At 45.0% G+C, this 18,115-nt stretch overlaps 1 protein-coding gene across 3 annotated transcripts; it reads left to right on the top strand.

Moving 5' to 3' along the window:
* Positions 1-654: 654 nt before the first annotated feature.
* CDCA7 (cell division cycle associated 7) lies at positions 655-17,613 on the top strand. Of its 3 annotated transcripts, none has more exons than XM_077917003.1 (10): positions 659-918; positions 5,404-5,514; positions 5,946-6,056; positions 7,720-7,971; positions 8,894-8,971; positions 11,546-11,737; positions 12,162-12,296; positions 13,416-13,565; positions 14,764-14,900; positions 15,896-17,613. In XM_077917003.1, the coding sequence occupies exons 1-10, from the start codon at positions 718-720 to the stop codon at positions 15,924-15,926; spliced, it is 1,398 nt and encodes a 465-aa protein (XP_077773129.1). In that variant the 5' UTR covers positions 659-717; the 3' UTR covers positions 15,927-17,613. The 3 variants fall into 3 exon arrangements, with proteins under 3 accessions (XP_077773130.1, XP_077773129.1, XP_028605330.2); XM_028749497.2 differs by lacking the exon at positions 659-918 and adding an exon at positions 2,183-2,212; XM_077917004.1 differs by lacking the exon at positions 5,946-6,056 and having other exon boundaries at positions 655-918.
* Positions 17,614-18,115: the final 502 nt, after the last annotated feature.

Raw genomic sequence — 18,115 nt, 5'->3', positions numbered from 1 at the left:
GAGCAAGTCACACCACACCACCACCAACGGAGTCTGATTTTACGTTTGTATAAAATTATGTGCAAAAAGTAAGTTTGTATAAAATTATGTGCAAAAGGTAAGTATTGCGTATGCCTATGAAACAGCATTTTAGCCCTACTTTCATTATGTTTTTGCGCGGCTGTTTTATTTTGTTTTTTTAAAGTGGGACTCCATTTTAGCTAGATTGTTTTAGATTGCATCACTATAAAATGAACTAGCGACGGTGCAGCAATCAGCTTTTCCTGGAACCAATTAAATACAGCATGGCGAATTAAGGTAGAGACCCTCATAGTTTTGCGGGATTGCCCGCAATCCTGCGACGGTGCAAACAACTTTTATACGCCAGAATAGCTGCAGCACCAGTCACTACAGCAAGCACACCTCAAGTTCTGACTCTTGGTTTCCGCTTGCCAACAGAACCTCCTCTAAACTTGCAGAGAGCAATTTCCTCCCGGGGCGAACATGCGGCTCGGCCTCCCCCCTCCCCTCCCTTTTCCTTCTATGCAAATACTTCATGGCTTATTTCGCGCCACTGAGCTAGGTCCTTGCAGCACCACAAAAACGCAGAGGGAAAAAAATTTAAAGCGGGGAAAGGTAGTTTCTGCAGTCACGCGCAATTTATCCGCGTTTAGGCTCCGGGCTTTGCAAGGAGAATGAAGACATTGCTGGCGCCTGAGCTCCGTGGCAAAGATCAGGATGCGGCAGGACCTCTTTCTGGACCTTCCAGGACTCCAGCAGTTGGCGGGGAAAACTGCGCGTAATCCCCGCCCTCGAGCAGCTTTGGCGCGAGTCGGCGGAGCGTTTGGTCTTTGCTCCTGCGTCCCGCGGAAAGAGGCCGCGCTGCGCCTTTCGAGTGGCAATTCCGCCGTCGGCAGCATGGACCCCTTCGGCCTGCAGGTAGGGGCGTCGGGGTGAGAATTAAGACTTGGGGGCCACGAAGTTCCGCTGGAATTGGCTTGAGTAAAAATGCATAGGATGGGGGGCTGCGCGGATGAAGAGAACAGGCGCAGCCTCCTTTTCAGCCACAGCAATTTTTAATTTTTTTAATAGTTTGCTCTTCACCGGGCATTTTAAATCCCTAAGTTGGAAAAGGTCCCACAAGCTCCTTTAAAAGAGGGGATGAACTATGAAACGTGGGGCGTTCTGGATTTTTTAAAAATGCAAACATAGCCGGGGTTGTTCGTTTTGTTGTTTATTTGCTCTTATTTTTAAATCGCATGAAAGCGTGCTTTTGGATCGCGGCCATGCTAGCTGCGTGCGTTCCTCTGCAAGCTGCGCGCCAGCCGCTCTCTTTCCCAAGGGCTTGCATGCATCAGGATCGCGTACGTTTAGTGGGAACTGAAGAGCGAGTAATAAAAAATAAAAAACCATGCGCTAGAAATATACGCAGGGAGAGTCTATTTTGCTTCTAGCAGCTAACAAGTTTGTGGAGCAATCCTGAGATTTCTGGATCTGTCGAAATAGGTGGAGGAAGGCGGCTGGCTTTTAGGGCAAGCTGCGACTCGTTTCGGTTTAACCCCGATGTCTTGTTCTCCGGGCCCCTACCAAGGAGAAGGGAGCATAATGTTTTTAAGCATTGCATCCCCCGGAATCCCCTGCAGTTTTGAATGGGGGGAGAGCGCGCGCAGCCCCGGGGTCCTGCAAAAACTGCACGCGCTTACTCGGAAGGCAGCCCCGTGGAACTCATGGGGGTTTACTTTGGAGTAAGCCAAAAGCAACGCTGCGCCTTTTTGGTGCGCTTTTTAAATAGGGAGCCGTGCTTCCGCCAGCCTGACCAAACATTTCCCCATAGCAAAACGTCTTCCCCCCCGGGTGTTACTTCCCCTCTTGTTCCGGGATATTTTTCCAGCTGCAAGCTTTCTTGGGGAGAAAAATGGGACCAGGGAAACCACTCCCAATTCAGGGGGCAATCTCGTGCGTATAGTCCATTCCTCTCATGCAAAAGATGGAGGAGGGCCTCTTATCCCTCCCTTCTTCGCAATTCAGCGGAGGGGGGCGAGCCCCTCTTTTCCCGCTCTTTAGCGCGCTCCCCCACAGCGCTTTTATCTTCTCTCCGCCCGCCCACCAGCCACGTGAGCCGCCTGGGACTTTCGGATTCACCCCTTTATGGATTCGGAGTTAGGCTCGGCCCGCGTGGCCGCTGCCTGCCCGGGCTGTGGGGGCCCAGGAGGCAGCTATGGGGCTGGCGAAGGTGGATACAATTCTGTAAAGTTCCAGCTTTCCGCAAAAGTGGGGGGGCTAAGTAGCTGCTTTGAGGAAGAACCCGCAGCGCAAGCAGCTGAAACGGCCATTGGAGCAAATGGGGAGTAGTAGAGAGATGCCTTGAGTCCTCATTTGTACTTACTCAACTTGTGAATAATCTTTGCCGCCTTGCAGCATGAACAGGCTCTGGCCTGCCTGCGAGGCTTGTTTTCAGGCCTGAAAGCAGCTCCCCCCCCCCCCCATAAATACCTTAATCCCAGATTTATGACTCTTGCTTGTGAAGTAATTATGGTTACAGTAAATCATTGGAAAGGAAAGTCACTAGTCGTCCCAGGCAGGGTTTTGCTAATTTATTGGTTCTTTCTGCGTCAGGATGGAGCCCAGGAATTGGAATAACAGATTTCAAAGGAAATAAGTGGTTCAGAACATGCCTTGTTTCCCAAACTTGGGTCTCCAGTTTTTTTTGTGTGTGTGTGTGTGTGTGTGTGTGTTTTTTGGACTACAACTCCCAACATCCCTAGCTAGCAGGACTAGTGGTCAGGGATGATGGGAAATGTAGTCCAAAAACAGCTGGAAAGCCAAGTTTTGGGAAACATGGGTCTAACTTGGAATTCCTTCAAGGCCTGACAGTGTTAGTTTCGTGTTTCTCAGAGCACCTAATACAGTGCAGATACTAGAATTCACTTCTTAATTACTTACTGGTTCACTTATGCTGACCACTTGGATATTTTTTTTAAACTGCCCTATCTCCAAGGTCCTCAGGACCCTGTATATGGTGTTTCACTTCCACATGTTTAGCCTCACATTGACCCTGGGAGGTAGGTTGGATTGAGATATAAGTGATTGGCTTATATGAAAAGTTAACTCGTGAGTTTCATAGCTGGTCTCCCAAGTCCTAGCCCTGTACTCTAACCACTATACCACACTTGCTTTCTAATAGTCCAGCTATCCCAAAAGTTGACACCTTCACCCTGTAGCACACCAGCTGTTTTCCTTATTTGCCACCTTACCCTGTCTCCTAATTTTAAACTTAGCTGCTCACAGTTAAGCTCCATTGAATTGAATGGGGAACACATCTGAGGAAAAGTCTTTAGAGTGTTATACTAAAGTCTATGCTTTGGATGTGTTCCTCTCAAGTTTTAGAATTCCTATACATTTTTTTAAAAGGTCTGCATGAAGTGGGAATTACTTTTGCACTTTGCAAACTATTATGATATTAGTAGGGGCATGAGAAAACTATTACTGGAGCTGCAATCTTTTGCCCATTTGCCCGCAACTGTTGTCCACTCAGAAATAAGCTTCATTGAGTTCATCTGGTAGACTATATAAGGATCCTGCGCTTCATATTTACAATTAATTTTATTGTCACTTACCTATCTGGTTTTGTTTTGTGCTGGTGTGCTTGGTTTGGACAGTTTTCTGACATAGTTGATGTTTAACATGCTGGATCATTTGCAGGAGCTTTGCAAAAAGTGCTTTGGCTCCATGCACTTTGAATACAAAATATATGATGGTGTTTGTCTTAATTTCTTTCATTTTTTAAAAAATGCAGTTATTGTGAACAACCACATTTATGTAGGAGTGAGATGCACTGAATTTCCAGGGACTTATGGTGTTAGCCAAGTGTGTATAGGACTGTAGCCCAAACCCTTTCTTCAGTTAGACTGCAGAGTGTTATCATGTGTGGCTACATAAAATAGTTAAGTAATCGTGAAGACAGTCTGATAAGGATGGAGTGATATTTGAGGAAGTAAACTTAAATGGGCAAAAATGGGTTTCATATAATAGTTTGTCTTCATTTCCAAAAATGTTCATACAGTGGTGCCTCGCAAGACGAAATTAATTCGTTCCGCAAGTTTTTTCTTCTTGCGAGTTTTTCGTCTTGCGAAGCACGGTTTCCCATAGGAATGCATTGAAAATCAATCAATGCGTTCCTATGGAGACCGTCCGGGGACGGAGGGGAAGCGCCGCGCACCTTCCCCTCTGTCCCCGGACCTGTTTTAAAGCAAGGGAAGGGGCAGCGAGGAGAATCGCTTCTCCCCGTTGCCGCCCCTTGGAGCAAGGGGCAAGCTTCGTTTTGCGAAGCAAGCCCATAGGGAAATGCGTCTTGCGAAGCGGCTAAGAAAACGAAAAACTCCTTCGTCTAGCGAGTTTTTTTGTCTTCCGAGGCGTTCGTCTTGCGGGGTACCACTGTATCTTTCGAAAAATGTCAATATTTTTGAAGTTTGCATATCCAGGCATTATGTGTGGAACACAGCTCTGAAGTTGGATTAGTAACTCACCTAATGCCTCATTTACCTGGTGGACAGAACTTGTAACCTGCAATAAGAGCCGCTTCACATATAACTCTTCAGCTGCACCAAGCTGCGCAGCCACAGACTGAATTTGCCACGCTACTGCCAAATCTAGGTGAATTAAAATTTGTGGCAGTGCAGTCACATGAATGGCTGGCCATAAGCTGAAGTGGTTGGGAGTGTTAAAGAGTAGGTTGGATGAGAAAGCACAGCTGCCATTGGCTGAAACAGTCAAATGAATAAGGTTGGCAAACTTAGCAAGGAAAAGGCGCTTTTCCTATTTTTTGTCGTGCTATTGCTTCAATAACTGGAACTGGTAGATACGTTTTACATTTTAGAAATTTGAGACACAGCTAAAATCTTCATTTTAGACTGGATGGTTGAATTAACCCCCCCCCCCCCCCAAAAAAAAAACACCTTACAATGTTTGTTGACAAGACACTTGAAGATTATGGGAGGAATTCATTTTAGCACTATGGCAATCATTCAGCCTGTGGTAGTTTTTCATCTCGCCAGACTAAGCAACCCCCCCCTATTCTGATGCCCTTGTTTTTGGGGTTCTCCTGACCTCCCTTTTATGGTATGCATGGGGGGAAGGGGAGGGGAAGTCCTGATATGCTAGGCTTCTGATAGCAGGACTTGAATTCTGCCCAAAAATTTCCTATGTAAATATATATGGTGGAAATGCCCCCTGCCTAATAAATAAAATGTCTAATTTTTACTCCTGGGTGTAGTGCAAAACATGGTGAAAATGTTAGCTTTGTGATGCAGTCTAATATGTAACAGCTCTTTCCTATCTAGTGTGATCAAGTTTAAGCATTGTGAGATTGCTCTAGAACTAATCTTATTATAGAAACCTAATTGAACTACCATCTTCATTTTGTAGGGAAGGAAGAAGCCCACAGCATTCCGCAATACAAAACTGATCCCCATGGAAACCTCTTCATCCTCTGATGACAGTTGTGACAGTTTTGGCTCTGATAATTTTGCAAACACGGTAAGTAAAAAGTGCGAGAATAAACAGAATCGAATGCGCGGTGCTGAAAAATGCCCCATCCGTGATTAAAATGCTTTGCTTACATTTCTATACAGCAGTTATGAATATACAGTATGTACTGTAATTTCATTTCGCTTTTCCCCTTGTGCTTCTAGGTAGTAATTGTTGGAGGTAGATTAGCCACTTATTCTATCCTTTTGAAATGTCGCCTAACCTAACATGCCTGATGATTTGCTGTAACAGCTCTGAAACCATTTGTAAACCCCCTGAAACATTTTTCTTTGTTACAAAAGCTATTCTCTTGTAGTGCACTTGTAAAATGTGATTTGCTCTCTGAACAGTTTATGGAAAATAGGTTCTCTTGAAAAAAAGAGAGAGAGAGCAAGAAAGAAAAAAGAGAAACACCTAGTGTACTTTATTCTTTTTTAAAGAAACGGAGCTTCAAGCCAGAAGTTGCAGAGGAAATAGCAAAAATATTTTACGAGGATTCGGATGATGAATCATTCTGTGGTTTTTCAGAAAGTGAGATTCAGGATGTGCTGGTGAGTTGTACAGTTTAACTTGCTAATTGCATCCACGCTGCATGTGCATGCTGACACCAAAATAACACTCTGCAAGCTAATGCATGATGATTGACTAAAGCTACAATCCTAATCTCACTTACCTGGGAACAAACCCCATTGAATTCAGTAGGACTTAGTTCTGAGTAGACATGGTTAGGATTGTGCTGTAAGTTTGGGAATCGAGAGCCAGCAATTGATTGCACACGGAAGCAGTCTGCTCCCTTGTTCAGCTTAAATCAAATAATATTGGCATTTGTAGCAAACTGTGCTTTGGGCAGCCACTCCCAGTGAGACTAGCTGTCCTGTGCTGAACAGCTGATTGGTGCTCACAGAAAGCCTCACTTGGCCAAGAAGTAATCAGGTGTGCTCTTTATGGCTCTCAGTTGTCCTTTTGCAGCCATGTCTTTTCCAGCCCACACCTGACTTCACATTTAATTATCGTTTATTGAATTTGTCAGTCGCTTTATCTTGCCCAGGGCAACCTAAAGCAGTTTACGACAAAACAGACAGACAGACAACAACCCACATAGATAAATTAAAACCTAGAGGAAAAGAAATATATTAGAACACCCCCCAACCACTTTTCGAAGGCCACGGGCTTGGTTATAGAAGAAAGATTTTGCCTGGCGCTTAAATATATATAATGATGGCATCAGGAGAGCCTCACTGGGGAGAGCGTTCTACAAATGAAGCCACCGCAGAACAGGCCTGTTCTTGTGTTGCCCAACCCTCCAGGCTTCTCATGGAGGTGGTACACAAAGGGCTTCAGGGTGGGCGTGAGGCTTGCCAACTGGTAGAATGAAGCTTTTTCGGCTGTGGCTCCGATCTGTTGGAACGCTTGTGTCACAAGAGACTAGGGCCCTGCGGGACTTGACATCTTTCCGCAGGGCCTGCAAGACAGAGCTGTTCCACCAGGCCTTTGGCCAGGGCACAGCCTGACTCCCTCCATCGGCAATCTTCGTGGAGCTCTGGCCCAATGGTTGCCATTGGTTTGATTTGAATTAATTTTATAATGAATGATTTTAGAGTGTTGTGTTGTACTGTTTCATTGTTGTTAGCCGCCCTGAGCCTGGCTTCGGCTGGGGAGGGCGGGATATAAATAATTTATTTGTTTGTTTGTTTGTTTGTTTGTTTGTTTGTTTATTTCTCTGCCACATGCAGCCCTGTGTTGGATATGAGGCTGCTCTTTACTAAAGAAAAAAGGTTTTAGAAATAATGATATCCCATGAGGGCTGGTAGGTGTTCTTGTGGAGACCTGTGAGCATAGGGTGGTATACCACTACTACTACTACTACTAATAATAATAATAATAATGTGATTTGATCGCTCTGTTGTGGTTATATGCGGCATTGCAGTTTCCCTGTTTTTCTATTTTGGGTCTTCCAAAATAGAAGTTTTGGCTTCGGACCTTTTTAAAAAAAAATAGCATAGTCACTCTGAAGGGAGAATGAGGTGGCTTCCTGAAAACCAGGCTTGTGTACAGTGAGACTTGTGCTTTCTGCAAGCTAACCTTGGTTGTTGATGTAAATGCACTTGAATTTGGAATGGTTCTGAGAAGCCATAATTGAGATGGTGGATCCTGTGGCAACCATAACTAACTCTTGATTTCACAACTCCCATTTTTTTAAAAAACCCTGAATAGAAACTGGATACAGACTCGGAGGAAAACATGAGCGACGGAGATAAATTTTCATGTAAGAGGCCACGGAAGTGCTCTGTTCCCCTTAAAGTCGCTATGAAGTTTCCACTTCGAAGATCTAAGAGGGGGAAGAGTGAAATAATTTTAGCCCCAGAACCTCCCTCCGAACTGGAATTGGACTCTGATTCCGATGAAGAAAGAGGCCCAAAATTCTTAGAGAAAAGGGCTTTAAATATAAAGGAGAATAAGGCCATGGTAGGTACAAAGAAGTGTTCTCATGCATGTTGAATTGTTGCTGTTTTCTCTTGACCAAGTTGTAACATGATTCTCGTTTGAAATGAGCTAGAGTTCCATTGCATTAATAAAAACATGTGCCTCTTCCTAATACTCCATTTGCACATGGTATTCTATATGCCACTCCATTCAAAATATTTTTACCAAGTTTTATTTGTTACTATTCTTAGAAAAGTTCTGAAATTGCAACCAAGTGACTTGATTTGAAATAGGATTTACCCAACCACATACCTAGTGCTGTCCATCTTCCTGGTTGAAAGAACCTCTTAAATAGCCCTTGTACACTTTCTGAATGATTAGTCTCAGGCTGGATTCCCATCAGGAACCAGTTCCAATAGGCTTCAGTGAAGAAGGGCTGGCTCTGCTGAAATGTATCTCTGAGTCACACACACACACACACACACACACACACACACACACACACACACACAAAACATAATTGAACACGTCTCACTCCCCACCCCATTCAGAAAAGCCCTTCCATTGGTGAACTCAGAGTCTGCCACTTGTAAATACAGTGGTATCTCGGGTTGAGAACTTAATTCATTCTGGAGGTCCGTTCTTAACCTGAAACTGTTCTTAACCTGAGGTACCACTTTAGCTAATGGGGCCTCCCGCTGCCGCCAGCGTGCGATTTCTGTTCTCATCCTGAAGCAAAGTTCTTAATCTGAGGTACTATTTCTGGGTTAGCGGAGTCTGTAACCTGAAGCTTCTGTAACCCGAGGTACCACTGTAGATACAGAAGGGCCACCAACCTGGTGCCTGCTAGCACTGGCTTGGCCATCCTTGGTGAGACGTTTCTGAATTAACGTCCCGTCAAAATCCCATAGTAGCATAAACTCCCTGACACGAAACCACTTACATTCTATGTTCCCTTTTACAGCTTGCAAAACTAATGGCAGAATTAAAAAACGTGCCTGGAATTTTTACAAGGAAAGGTCCCCTGGCAACTCCAACCTTGGTAAGTCGCAATCATTTACTTCTTGTTGTTTTTAAAAAGTCATTTACAGATTACAGTGGTACCTCTGGTTACAAACTTAATTTGTTCCGGAGGTCCGTTCTTAACCTGAAACTGTTCTTAACCTGAGGTACCACTTTAGCTAATGGGGCCTCACACTGCCAGCGCACAATTTCTGTTCTCATCCTGAGGTAACGTTCTTAACCTGAGGTACTAATTCCGGGTTAGCGGAGTCTGTAACCCATAACCCAAAGTGTTTGTAACCTGAGGTACCACTGTAACTTGATAAGCCAAATGCAGCGAATTCCAGTTCCTTAGAACTTAACTGATAAAACATGCCGCCACATGCTATTACTAGTTGTTGTTTTTTTAATTGGTCACTCCCTAATACTTCAGTTCAGTTAAAAGCACCTGCAAGTCTTTATATCTAAAACAAACAAAGCAAAGTCCTGTTCAGTTGCATATTTTACCTACGCGCTTGCGTGAGCGCACCCCCAATAAAAATGAGTCTAAAGTTCAAATAATTGATCTCCTGAATTGTGCAAACAGTATTTGGATGATAGTCAACGGTCACTGAGGTCTGCTTTGTATGCTTAAGCCCATTGATTTTGATGGTGTGGTGGTTGGGGTTGTGCAGTACACCAGTAAAGCCAGTGCAGTGTTACTACCTATGCTACTGCCCTGACCTCGCCACTGCCTTTCCCCTCACTGTTCTGGTAAGTGGCAGCGATGCTGCTGTTGGGAGACTATTGCCTTTGCTCTGCCCCACTGAGAAAGCCGCTGGGAAGCTGGAAGTCTGTATTCTGTTCTGAGGCCTCATGCGAATACCTGTAATGGAGGGACTTCTCTTCTGTGCATGAGTTTGTGAGGCAGAGAAGGAAATACATTGAAACTGTAAGACCGTTGTAGTTTTCTCACTTCTGCCAATACTCAACCGTATGCCATTGTTCCTTGGTTTCCCCTTGCTTCCTCCAGCTTAGTTTGTCTCATATTCCGCTGATCGTGAATTGAGCCCATTTAGTACAGCATGGGACGCGGGTGGCACTGTGGTTTAAACCACTGAGCCTTGTGCTTGCCCATCGGAAGGTCAACGGTTTGAATCCCCATGACGGGGTGAGCTCCTGTTGCTCGGCCCCTGCTCCTGCCAACCTAGCAGTTCAAAAGCACGTCAAAGTGCAAGTAGATAAATAGGTACCGCTCTGGCGGGAAGGTAAACGGCGTTTCTGTGCGCTGCTCTGGTTTGCCAGAAGCAGCTTAGTCATGCTGGCCACATGACATGGAAGCTGCACGCCAGCTTCCTCAGCCAGTAAAGCGAGATGAGCACCACAATCCCAGAGTCGTCCGTGACTGGACCTAACGGTCAGGGGTCCCTTTACCTTTTAGTACAGCATGGTAAACCATGGTTAAAGAAGCCTAGCCATGGTTCAGTGTGGTATCTAGTTAATGTCTTCAGAGGTTGCCCTGCTCCAGAGGGGAAGCTGCATCAGAGAAGCAGGAATGCTGAGTGGCTGGAAAGTGGATCAAGCACTCCAAACCATGGTTGCCAGTGTTTTTATTTGGAAGCCAGTCCACGGTTTGGGTTCTGAAGTACAGCCAGCACAAACCATAGTGTCTGGTTCCTTTCACTTTTAACTTGATCACTGAGATCTTCCAATGAGGGTACTTAACCCATGCTCCTAAGGTCTGGTCGGCCTTTCCAAGGAGTGTGGAATGCCCTGCCAGTAGAAGTTGGGAAGGAATCATCCCTTGTTTCTTTTAGATAGGGGCGGTCCAAGTTTTCATACCAACTTGGCTGCAAGAGTACTTCAACATGGAAGCCGTGGGCTGCACACAGGCTTGTAGCCCAGGGGTGGAAGGAGCAGGGCCAAAATTTGACACCCACACCAAGCCCTTGTGCTGCCTTCCCAAAGCCGGCCAAGTGAGGTCTCGGGCTTTGAGAAGGGGGCACAGGGCTCTGGCAGGGTCCTAGAGCCCTCCCAGCTCCCTCCTAAAGTTGGGAAAGTGCTAACTCTCCTTTGGGAAGGTAGGGAGGACTCTAGGACCCTGTCAGAGCTCTCACAGCTCATTCCTAAAGCCCAGTGCCTCACTTAAGGCTTTGGGAAGGCAGCCCAAGGATTTGGGGGGTGGGTTCAAATGTTGCTGAGGGCCGCCAAAAAAGGCACTGAGGGTCATGTGTTGGACCAATTGTTTTAGATGTCTTTTAAAACCGGTCCCATTTAGACAGGCCTTCAAAATGTGTCTCCCCCCCCAACCAGTTGTTGTTGTTGTTGTTGTTGTTGTTAATTTTACTGTACTAGTATGTTTTTTATTTTAACTGCGTTGTTATGTGTTTTTTTCTTATGCCTTTTTATTCCAAACATGCAGTTTTTAGATATTTAAGTAAATGATGCCTGAATTGAGGTTTAGGCTGCAGTGCTGTGCACACTTACCTGGGAGTAAACTTCATTGAACATGGTGCATTAAAATTGTTCCTAGAAATGCACTGTTAGTTAGAGCTGTAGCTAAGAGATGGAAAACCAATGAAAATTTTATTTCTGTATGGTGTACTTCGATGATTTTTTTGGTCCTTTATTACAGAAACCGCAGCGATCTCCAAGGAAATCATTTCCCAGGCGTTCTTTAAGGAGGAATCCAGAAAGAAATGCCAGGCCTCACACAAGATCCAGGTCCCTGATCGAAGGTCCTCCAAGCCCTGTTTCGGAGAAGGAGGATGAGGAGGAGGATCCGTACTACTTAGTGAGAAGGAAAATGTCTGATGAATACTCTGAGGTCTGAGTTGTTGATTTTATTCTAATTTAGAGCGCATGAAGTGGTAGAAACCTCTAAAATATAAACTTCACCTTGGACGTGATTGGCGTGGAGTTGGATGTGATTGGGTTGGTTCTCGTACATAGCACTGTTGACAACATTTCCGGCAAAACAAAAGTCCTTGGAGAGGAAGCGCATAGAAATGATTCCTTCTGTGTCATCCTGCTGTCATTAATGTGGCCGCTTGACTTCTGCGGAGAGGAAGTGTTAGTGCAAGTTCCTCTGCTGCTTCTCCATGCAGACAGAGAGCAAGTTGAAGGATGGATGTATCAGAAACTCATTGAAACCACTGCATGTGTGTTACTGGCGAGGGTTTTTGTGTATGTGTGTGTGTGTGGCTTAGCTTGAGAAATATTTAATTTGATGTGTTTGGGCTTTTCTACAGGATGAATCGGACGGTCCCAGAAGAAAAAGTTCTATGACTCTCCCCCACGTTATCCGCCCAGTGGAAGAAATCAGTGAGGAAGAGTTGAATGGTATCTGTGAGAGTGCAAGAGATAAAGTGTATAATCGTGTGACGGTAAGAACGCCTACGTTGTGCCAGCATATTCATTTGCTCTGCCCAGCTAAAATGAAGTTTAAATGTTGTAGGCAATAGCCCCTTACACTTAGAAGTTTCCCTGCTCCTTGTTCCAAAACTGAGAAGCTCTTTCTGGCAGGGCTGCGGAACTTGCTGCTAGGCTCCAAACCATCAGCTCCAGCTACAATGAGCAGCGGTCTGGACTGATGGGAGTTGAGGCCCAACAGTGTCCAAAGGGCCACAGGTTTCCCACCCGTCTTATGGGAGAGTCACCGACCCTTTGCAGATGATCATTAAGATTAACAGGGCAACTTGGAGATGTAGGAAGGGGAGAAGGAGGCATATAGTTCTGCTTTCTTTGCTTCATGTTGGACAAAGATAGGGAATGTCTGGCCCACCCAGGGGCCAGGTTTGGCCTGGCAAGCCATACCCCCTGCTCTACACCTGATGATATTACATTGGGGAGGGGGCAGTACAGTGGTACCTTTGGTTAAGAGCTTAATTCGTTCTGGAGATCCATTCTTAACCTGAAACTGTTATTAACCTGAGGTACCACTTTAGCTAATGGGGCCTCCCACTGCTGCTGCACGATTTCTGTTCTCATCCTGAGGTAAAGTTCTTAACCCGAGGTATTACTTCCGGGTTAGCGGAGTCTGTAACCTGAAGCGTTTGTAACCCGAGGTACCACTGTACAAGTTTGGCCAAAAAGGGTTTTTCAGGTATTGCCCATCATTAGTCGCTGTAACCACCCACAACACTCTGTTGTACAGCATTTGGGCAGCACCCCGCCTTGAGAATTATCCATCACCTGACGTTAGATAGTTGACCTAAGAGGATCTGTGAATATGTAGCACCTCTGGATTTGAGGCTAATAGTGTCCTTAATGAATAGAACGTGTTGTTCAGATATAATGCCAAACCATGTTTTGGAAACTCTTATGAATCATGAATCATCCCTGTTCTTCTGCACTCTTCAGTTCCCACCTGAATTTCCATTTTAGTGGCTGAATTGTACGTAACCTGTGATTTGCTACTGAGTCAGACAGTGAGGTAGGGAAATGGGGAAGAAGAAGAAGAAGGAAGAGTCCAGTTTCATTTGCCCTCGTCGTTCTTTTCGCAGGGTTCCACTTGCCATCAGTGTCGGCAGAAGACTATAGACACCAAGACAAACTGTCGCAATCCAGAATGTTTGGGAGTGCGCGGGCAGTTCTGTGGGCCTTGCCTACGCAATCGCTATGGAGAAGAAGTCAGGACTGCTTTGCTGGATCCGGTAAGATAAAACTTAGTGTATTTTTTGCTCCATAAGACCCACTTTTTTCCTCCTAAAAAGTAAGGGGAAATGTCTGTGCGTCTTATGGAGCGAGTGTGTGGTCGATTGCTGGCTCCCTTTCTGGCCCCACCCCCTTGCCCAGGCCTCCATTGTTGAATGTTCTGCAGACGGAGGCTGTTCATTTCCCCAGTGACATGTGATTGGCTGATTAGATTATCTGTCTGGGAACTGTAGAAACGGCTCCCTTTCCTTTCCTAAAGAAGCTGCAGAACTGTGAGTTGAACCCCATAAAAACAGGATTTTTCCCTTTGCAAAGTAAGCTCAACAACTTTGAGCAGATCCTCAAAAAACAGGGCTTTTCCCCTTTGCAAAAGAAGCTGCACAATTTTGAGCAGATCCTCAAAAAACGGGTCTTTCCCCCTTTGCAAAAGAAGCTGCACAATTGTGATCTGATCCCCCCCCCCCCCCAAAAAAAAACACCAGGTGCATCTTATGGTCAGGTGCGTCTTACGGAGCAAAAAATACGGTATTTTTTATACTCGTTTTGACGGTGTGGCTGTGTCAGAGACTGGCTGAATGAGGAAGAGTGATGGGAGCTGCCCACCTCATGGAGGACACAGATGACGACTTAGACCCCAGATCCTGGTGGTGGGACACTTGAGGATCAGTCTGGGGAAGAGATGAGCTGGGAGGTGCTAGAAGCCCTTCTAGGTCAGGGTTAGAGGCTGAGAGTCACAGTGTGAGGACAGAGAGGAGGCAGAGTTTGCCTTTGCTATCCAGCGGCAGGTCCCTCCCAGTCCTGCTGATACCCAGATGGAGCAACAGGCCAGACAGGTGTACAGGAGGAGCCCACCTGCTTGACGTAGCCTTCTTCCACTTGGGGGAGGGATCCAGAGTGAGAAGCTAGAGAAGGGCGTGTGGCCAGTGGCCAGTTTCAGCAGCGTCTCCAGTTGGATTAAGACGAGCCAGGGGACTGTGATGTTATTTTCCATTAATAAAAATTGCATTCAGTGCCTCCTGTTCCCGCCGGTGAATGACTTTGGGCTCACTTGACAGGGTAGGGGTCACAAAGGAATCATTCATGCTCCCGTGTTTTGTTTAATAGATGGGTGCTTTAATGTTACAATCCAAAGCAGCGAGTCGTTCCAGAATTACTATAAACACATTCCTTCCCCTCTCTTCTTTCTCCCTCTTTTAGGACTGGCATTGCCCACCTTGCCGTGGCATCTGCAACTGTAGCTTCTGCAGGCAGCGGGAAGGACGATGTGCTACAGGTGTGCTTGTTTACCTGGCCAAATACCATGGCTATGACAACGTCCATGCTTACTTGAAAAGGTAACTTTGGGCTTCTCTCCTTTCCACCCAATTCTCCTGTCTTTTGTAGGAGTTTTCATTTATTTATTTATCTACTAACAAAAGGTTCTCTGAGCAATTTATGACTAAGCAGTTGAACCCACTGGTACCGTATTTTTCACCCCATAAGACGCACCTTTTCCCTCTTAAAAGGTAAGGGGAAATGTGTGTGCATCTTATGGAGCGAATGCAGGTGGGAGGCTCTGCTCAGCACTCCCTTTAAAGAGCCGCGTGGAGTGTGTCAGTCCTTTCTCCCTCCTGGGGAAAAGCCCCCAAGAGCCGCAAACATGCTCCACGCAGCTCTTTAAAGGGAGCGCTAAGCAGAGCCTGTATGCGTCCCAGGCTCTGCTCAGCGCTCCCTTTAAATAATACTATTTTTCTGGCATTCCCCCTCTAAAAACTAGGTGCATCTTAAGGAGCGAAAAATACGGCTGAAAAATAAAACAATAAGGAGTGGAATCTGTAGAGAATAAAGCCCAGAGTAAAATGCACAGCAAAGAATAACATCAGTACAAAATACCTTGAAAGGTTTTTAGGATGGTGAAGATGGGGAAAGGTTTTCACCTTTACCAGGCATACATGTCTGAGGAAGACCATTCTATTACTTGTGCCACCACTGAAAAGGTCCCTCCTTCCTCATAACCACCTTTTGCACTCGGGGCACCTAGAGAATGACCTCGGAGGGTTATCGTTAGGGCTGCGTGCATGTTCTGCTGGCTGTAAAATTCAGTCTATTAGTCTGGTTTCCTTTGCTTTCGTTATGCAAATGGCAGTCTGTTCCGAGGGCGCAAACAGATTGGTGAATGGTGTGGATGATTTGCAGAAGGCCCCAGTTTCAGCCCACCATCTACAAATGAGAGCCATGAAAAACAAGAGCTGGAAGGATGGGTTTTTCACTAAATGCTGGGTTAGATTATTGGTGATCTTTGTTTTTGTTTATAAATAATAATTCCGCCCTTTTTAAATCAAATTTACAGCCTGAAACAAGAACTTGAAATGCAAGAATGAAATTGGACGTGGTTCTATGGTCATCGGCAAAACTGACGTTAAGGTTAATTGTTTGTTTTGAAGGCGTTGGTTGCTGTTTTTTAACCAAGCATTCATTTCCCCCCCAAGTTTTAAGAACAAAACCCTTTGTGGCATTTGACTGAAGTTCCACATTACGGGGTGTGGATTTCTAATTCCGTTAGGTAGCAGTTTTCCTTTCATGCTGGATGCAATTAGTTGTTACGTGTGTTAAGCCACAGTGCGGCTTCACACAAGGGTTGAAACTTGCAGAAAGAGATGCCTACGGTTGAATTTTCCTGAATCGCACTAAGCAAAGCAGCAGGTGGAGTGAATCTCCGCACAACTTAAGGGATTTACATGGTTAAATGTTTCTATATCTTGCAGTCTGGAGCTGCTGCCATCACAACATCAGTTCATCCTTTAGGGGTTTCTTTTTAGATTTAGCAACAAACCAGACAAATCGGGAATCTGACTGGAAATACTGTTAGTCTTAACGGATGTTGCAGGAGAAGATAGCAGTGACAAAGGTGACATTTCCTAAACTGAAAGTTTTGGTGGGGGTTGAGCCGCTTTGCATCTAGAGCTATAAAGGTACAGTTTATCCTTCATGCTCAAGAAAGCAATTAGTTGTTTTTATCCATCATAAAGTATGGTATGAATAGATTAATAAACGTTATACAGTGCTCCAAATAGTAGATTTAAAAAAGGATGAACAAACTTAGCTGCTGATAACGTCTTAAAAGTTCTTAAAGCCGCTGTGTTGCTGCGGGCTTGATCTGAAATATGTGATGGAAAACCATGTATGTCTTAAATTTTGGGGTGATTCATGCAGGAGCATGTCCTTTTAACCCATCTCATGCATAATGTCTAACATGGAGCCTATTGTGTGTGGGATCTTGCACATTGCATGAACAGGGGATACAGTTATATACGCTTAAGCCTTGCATTGTACTTTATGCTGTCTGGGTGATAAGCCAGCAGCTTGCTCTCATGCTCATGGTATGTGTATATAGCTCATCCACACAAGGGACCAGGTTGATGAGCGTAGACTGATCCAGAAGCTGATAGTCCTGTATGTTTCAAAGTGCATTTAGTTAGTAGGCCACAAACAGTTAATAATGGCTAAAAATTTCGCACTGATACGGACTCTTGTACAACAGGCGGGAATTGTGTTCCTAAACCTTAAAGTTGCTTGAGAACATAAAAGGTTTCATTTTGGTAGGACAAAAGCAACTTACCACTTAGTTGTTGCTTGTAACACCGTACTGCCCGCAGTTGTCTACATGTGTGGCACTGTAAACTAAAAATGGTTGCTGAAAACCTTATTCCTTGTGTGGATAGGATGTGGGGGCAGGGTTGCTATCCAATCATACATTTTTGGAAGGTAAAAATCCGCTATTTTGCATCTACTCTTTTTTTTTTTGACATGGATATAAAATTCTCACATGCGTTTTGCTTTTCCAACCTTTTGTAGAAGTTCCTCTGTCATACATATAAAACCTAGTTCAAAACCTGTTCAAAGATGCTGTTGTATATATGCTAGATCCCATGCAATGTCTGCTCTAGCTGTCTTCAAGCATCGCAAAAGACTACTGTTAGTTATGCATACTGTAAATGGATCCTGTGATCTACAGAGCTCTTATGTACAGAGTGTAGTTTTGATAATAAAAACCTTGCCTCGAAATAATTACCGTTCTCTTTTTTAAAAACGTTTCTGCACATGGTGATTTGTGTCACTAGCATTGCGCTGTATTGTCTAATGCACATGTGCTTCTCTCTCTCTCTCTCTCTCTCTCTCTCTCTCTCTCTCTCTCTCTCTCTGTGTGTGTGTGTGTCAAGGTCTCAGTTCATTTCAGCAAAAGACACTAAATGTTCTGTGTGTTCACAAAAGCAATTCTAGGTCCACAGATGTTTTGGGGCTATAACCTCCCTCCCCACACGTCGAGATTATGGGAGCTGTAGTTGAGCAGCATCTGTGGACCAAAGCTCAGGAAGGCTGACAAAGGAATGCACAGCTCGGCTCCCCCAAGAGAGAAGCCTTGCAAATAGGGGAGCTCTTGTCTACATCTGCATAATCAAGGCGTTAAGGAGACGGTTAGCAGTGGTTGGAATTGGAACAGTTGTGCATTTATTTGGCTCTTCCAGTTCAGTTGTTTGCAGCACAGGCAACACCGTTTTAAATGTGTTGT

Source organism: Podarcis muralis, chromosome 1, assembly GCF_964188315.1.
Source record: "Podarcis muralis chromosome 1, rPodMur119.hap1.1, whole genome shotgun sequence".
Taxonomy (NCBI): Eukaryota; Metazoa; Chordata; class Lepidosauria; order Squamata; family Lacertidae; genus Podarcis; species Podarcis muralis.
Note: the sequence above shows the minus strand (reverse complement) of the source record. Positions and strands in the feature narration are given on the sequence as shown.

Excerpts from the sequence above, each read along its gene's own strand:
- CDCA7 (XM_077917003.1), top strand. The coding sequence starts at position 718 with ATGCGGCAGGACCTCTTTCTGGACCTTCCAGGACTCCAGCAGTTGGCG. Across the intron at positions 919-5,403 it reads TGGACCCCTTCGGCCTGCAG|GGAAGGAAGAAGCCCACAGC; the intron begins GTAGGGGCGTCG and ends TTCATTTTGTAG. Across the intron at positions 7,972-8,893 it reads TAAAGGAGAATAAGGCCATG|CTTGCAAAACTAATGGCAGA; the intron begins GTAGGTACAAAG and ends TCCCTTTTACAG.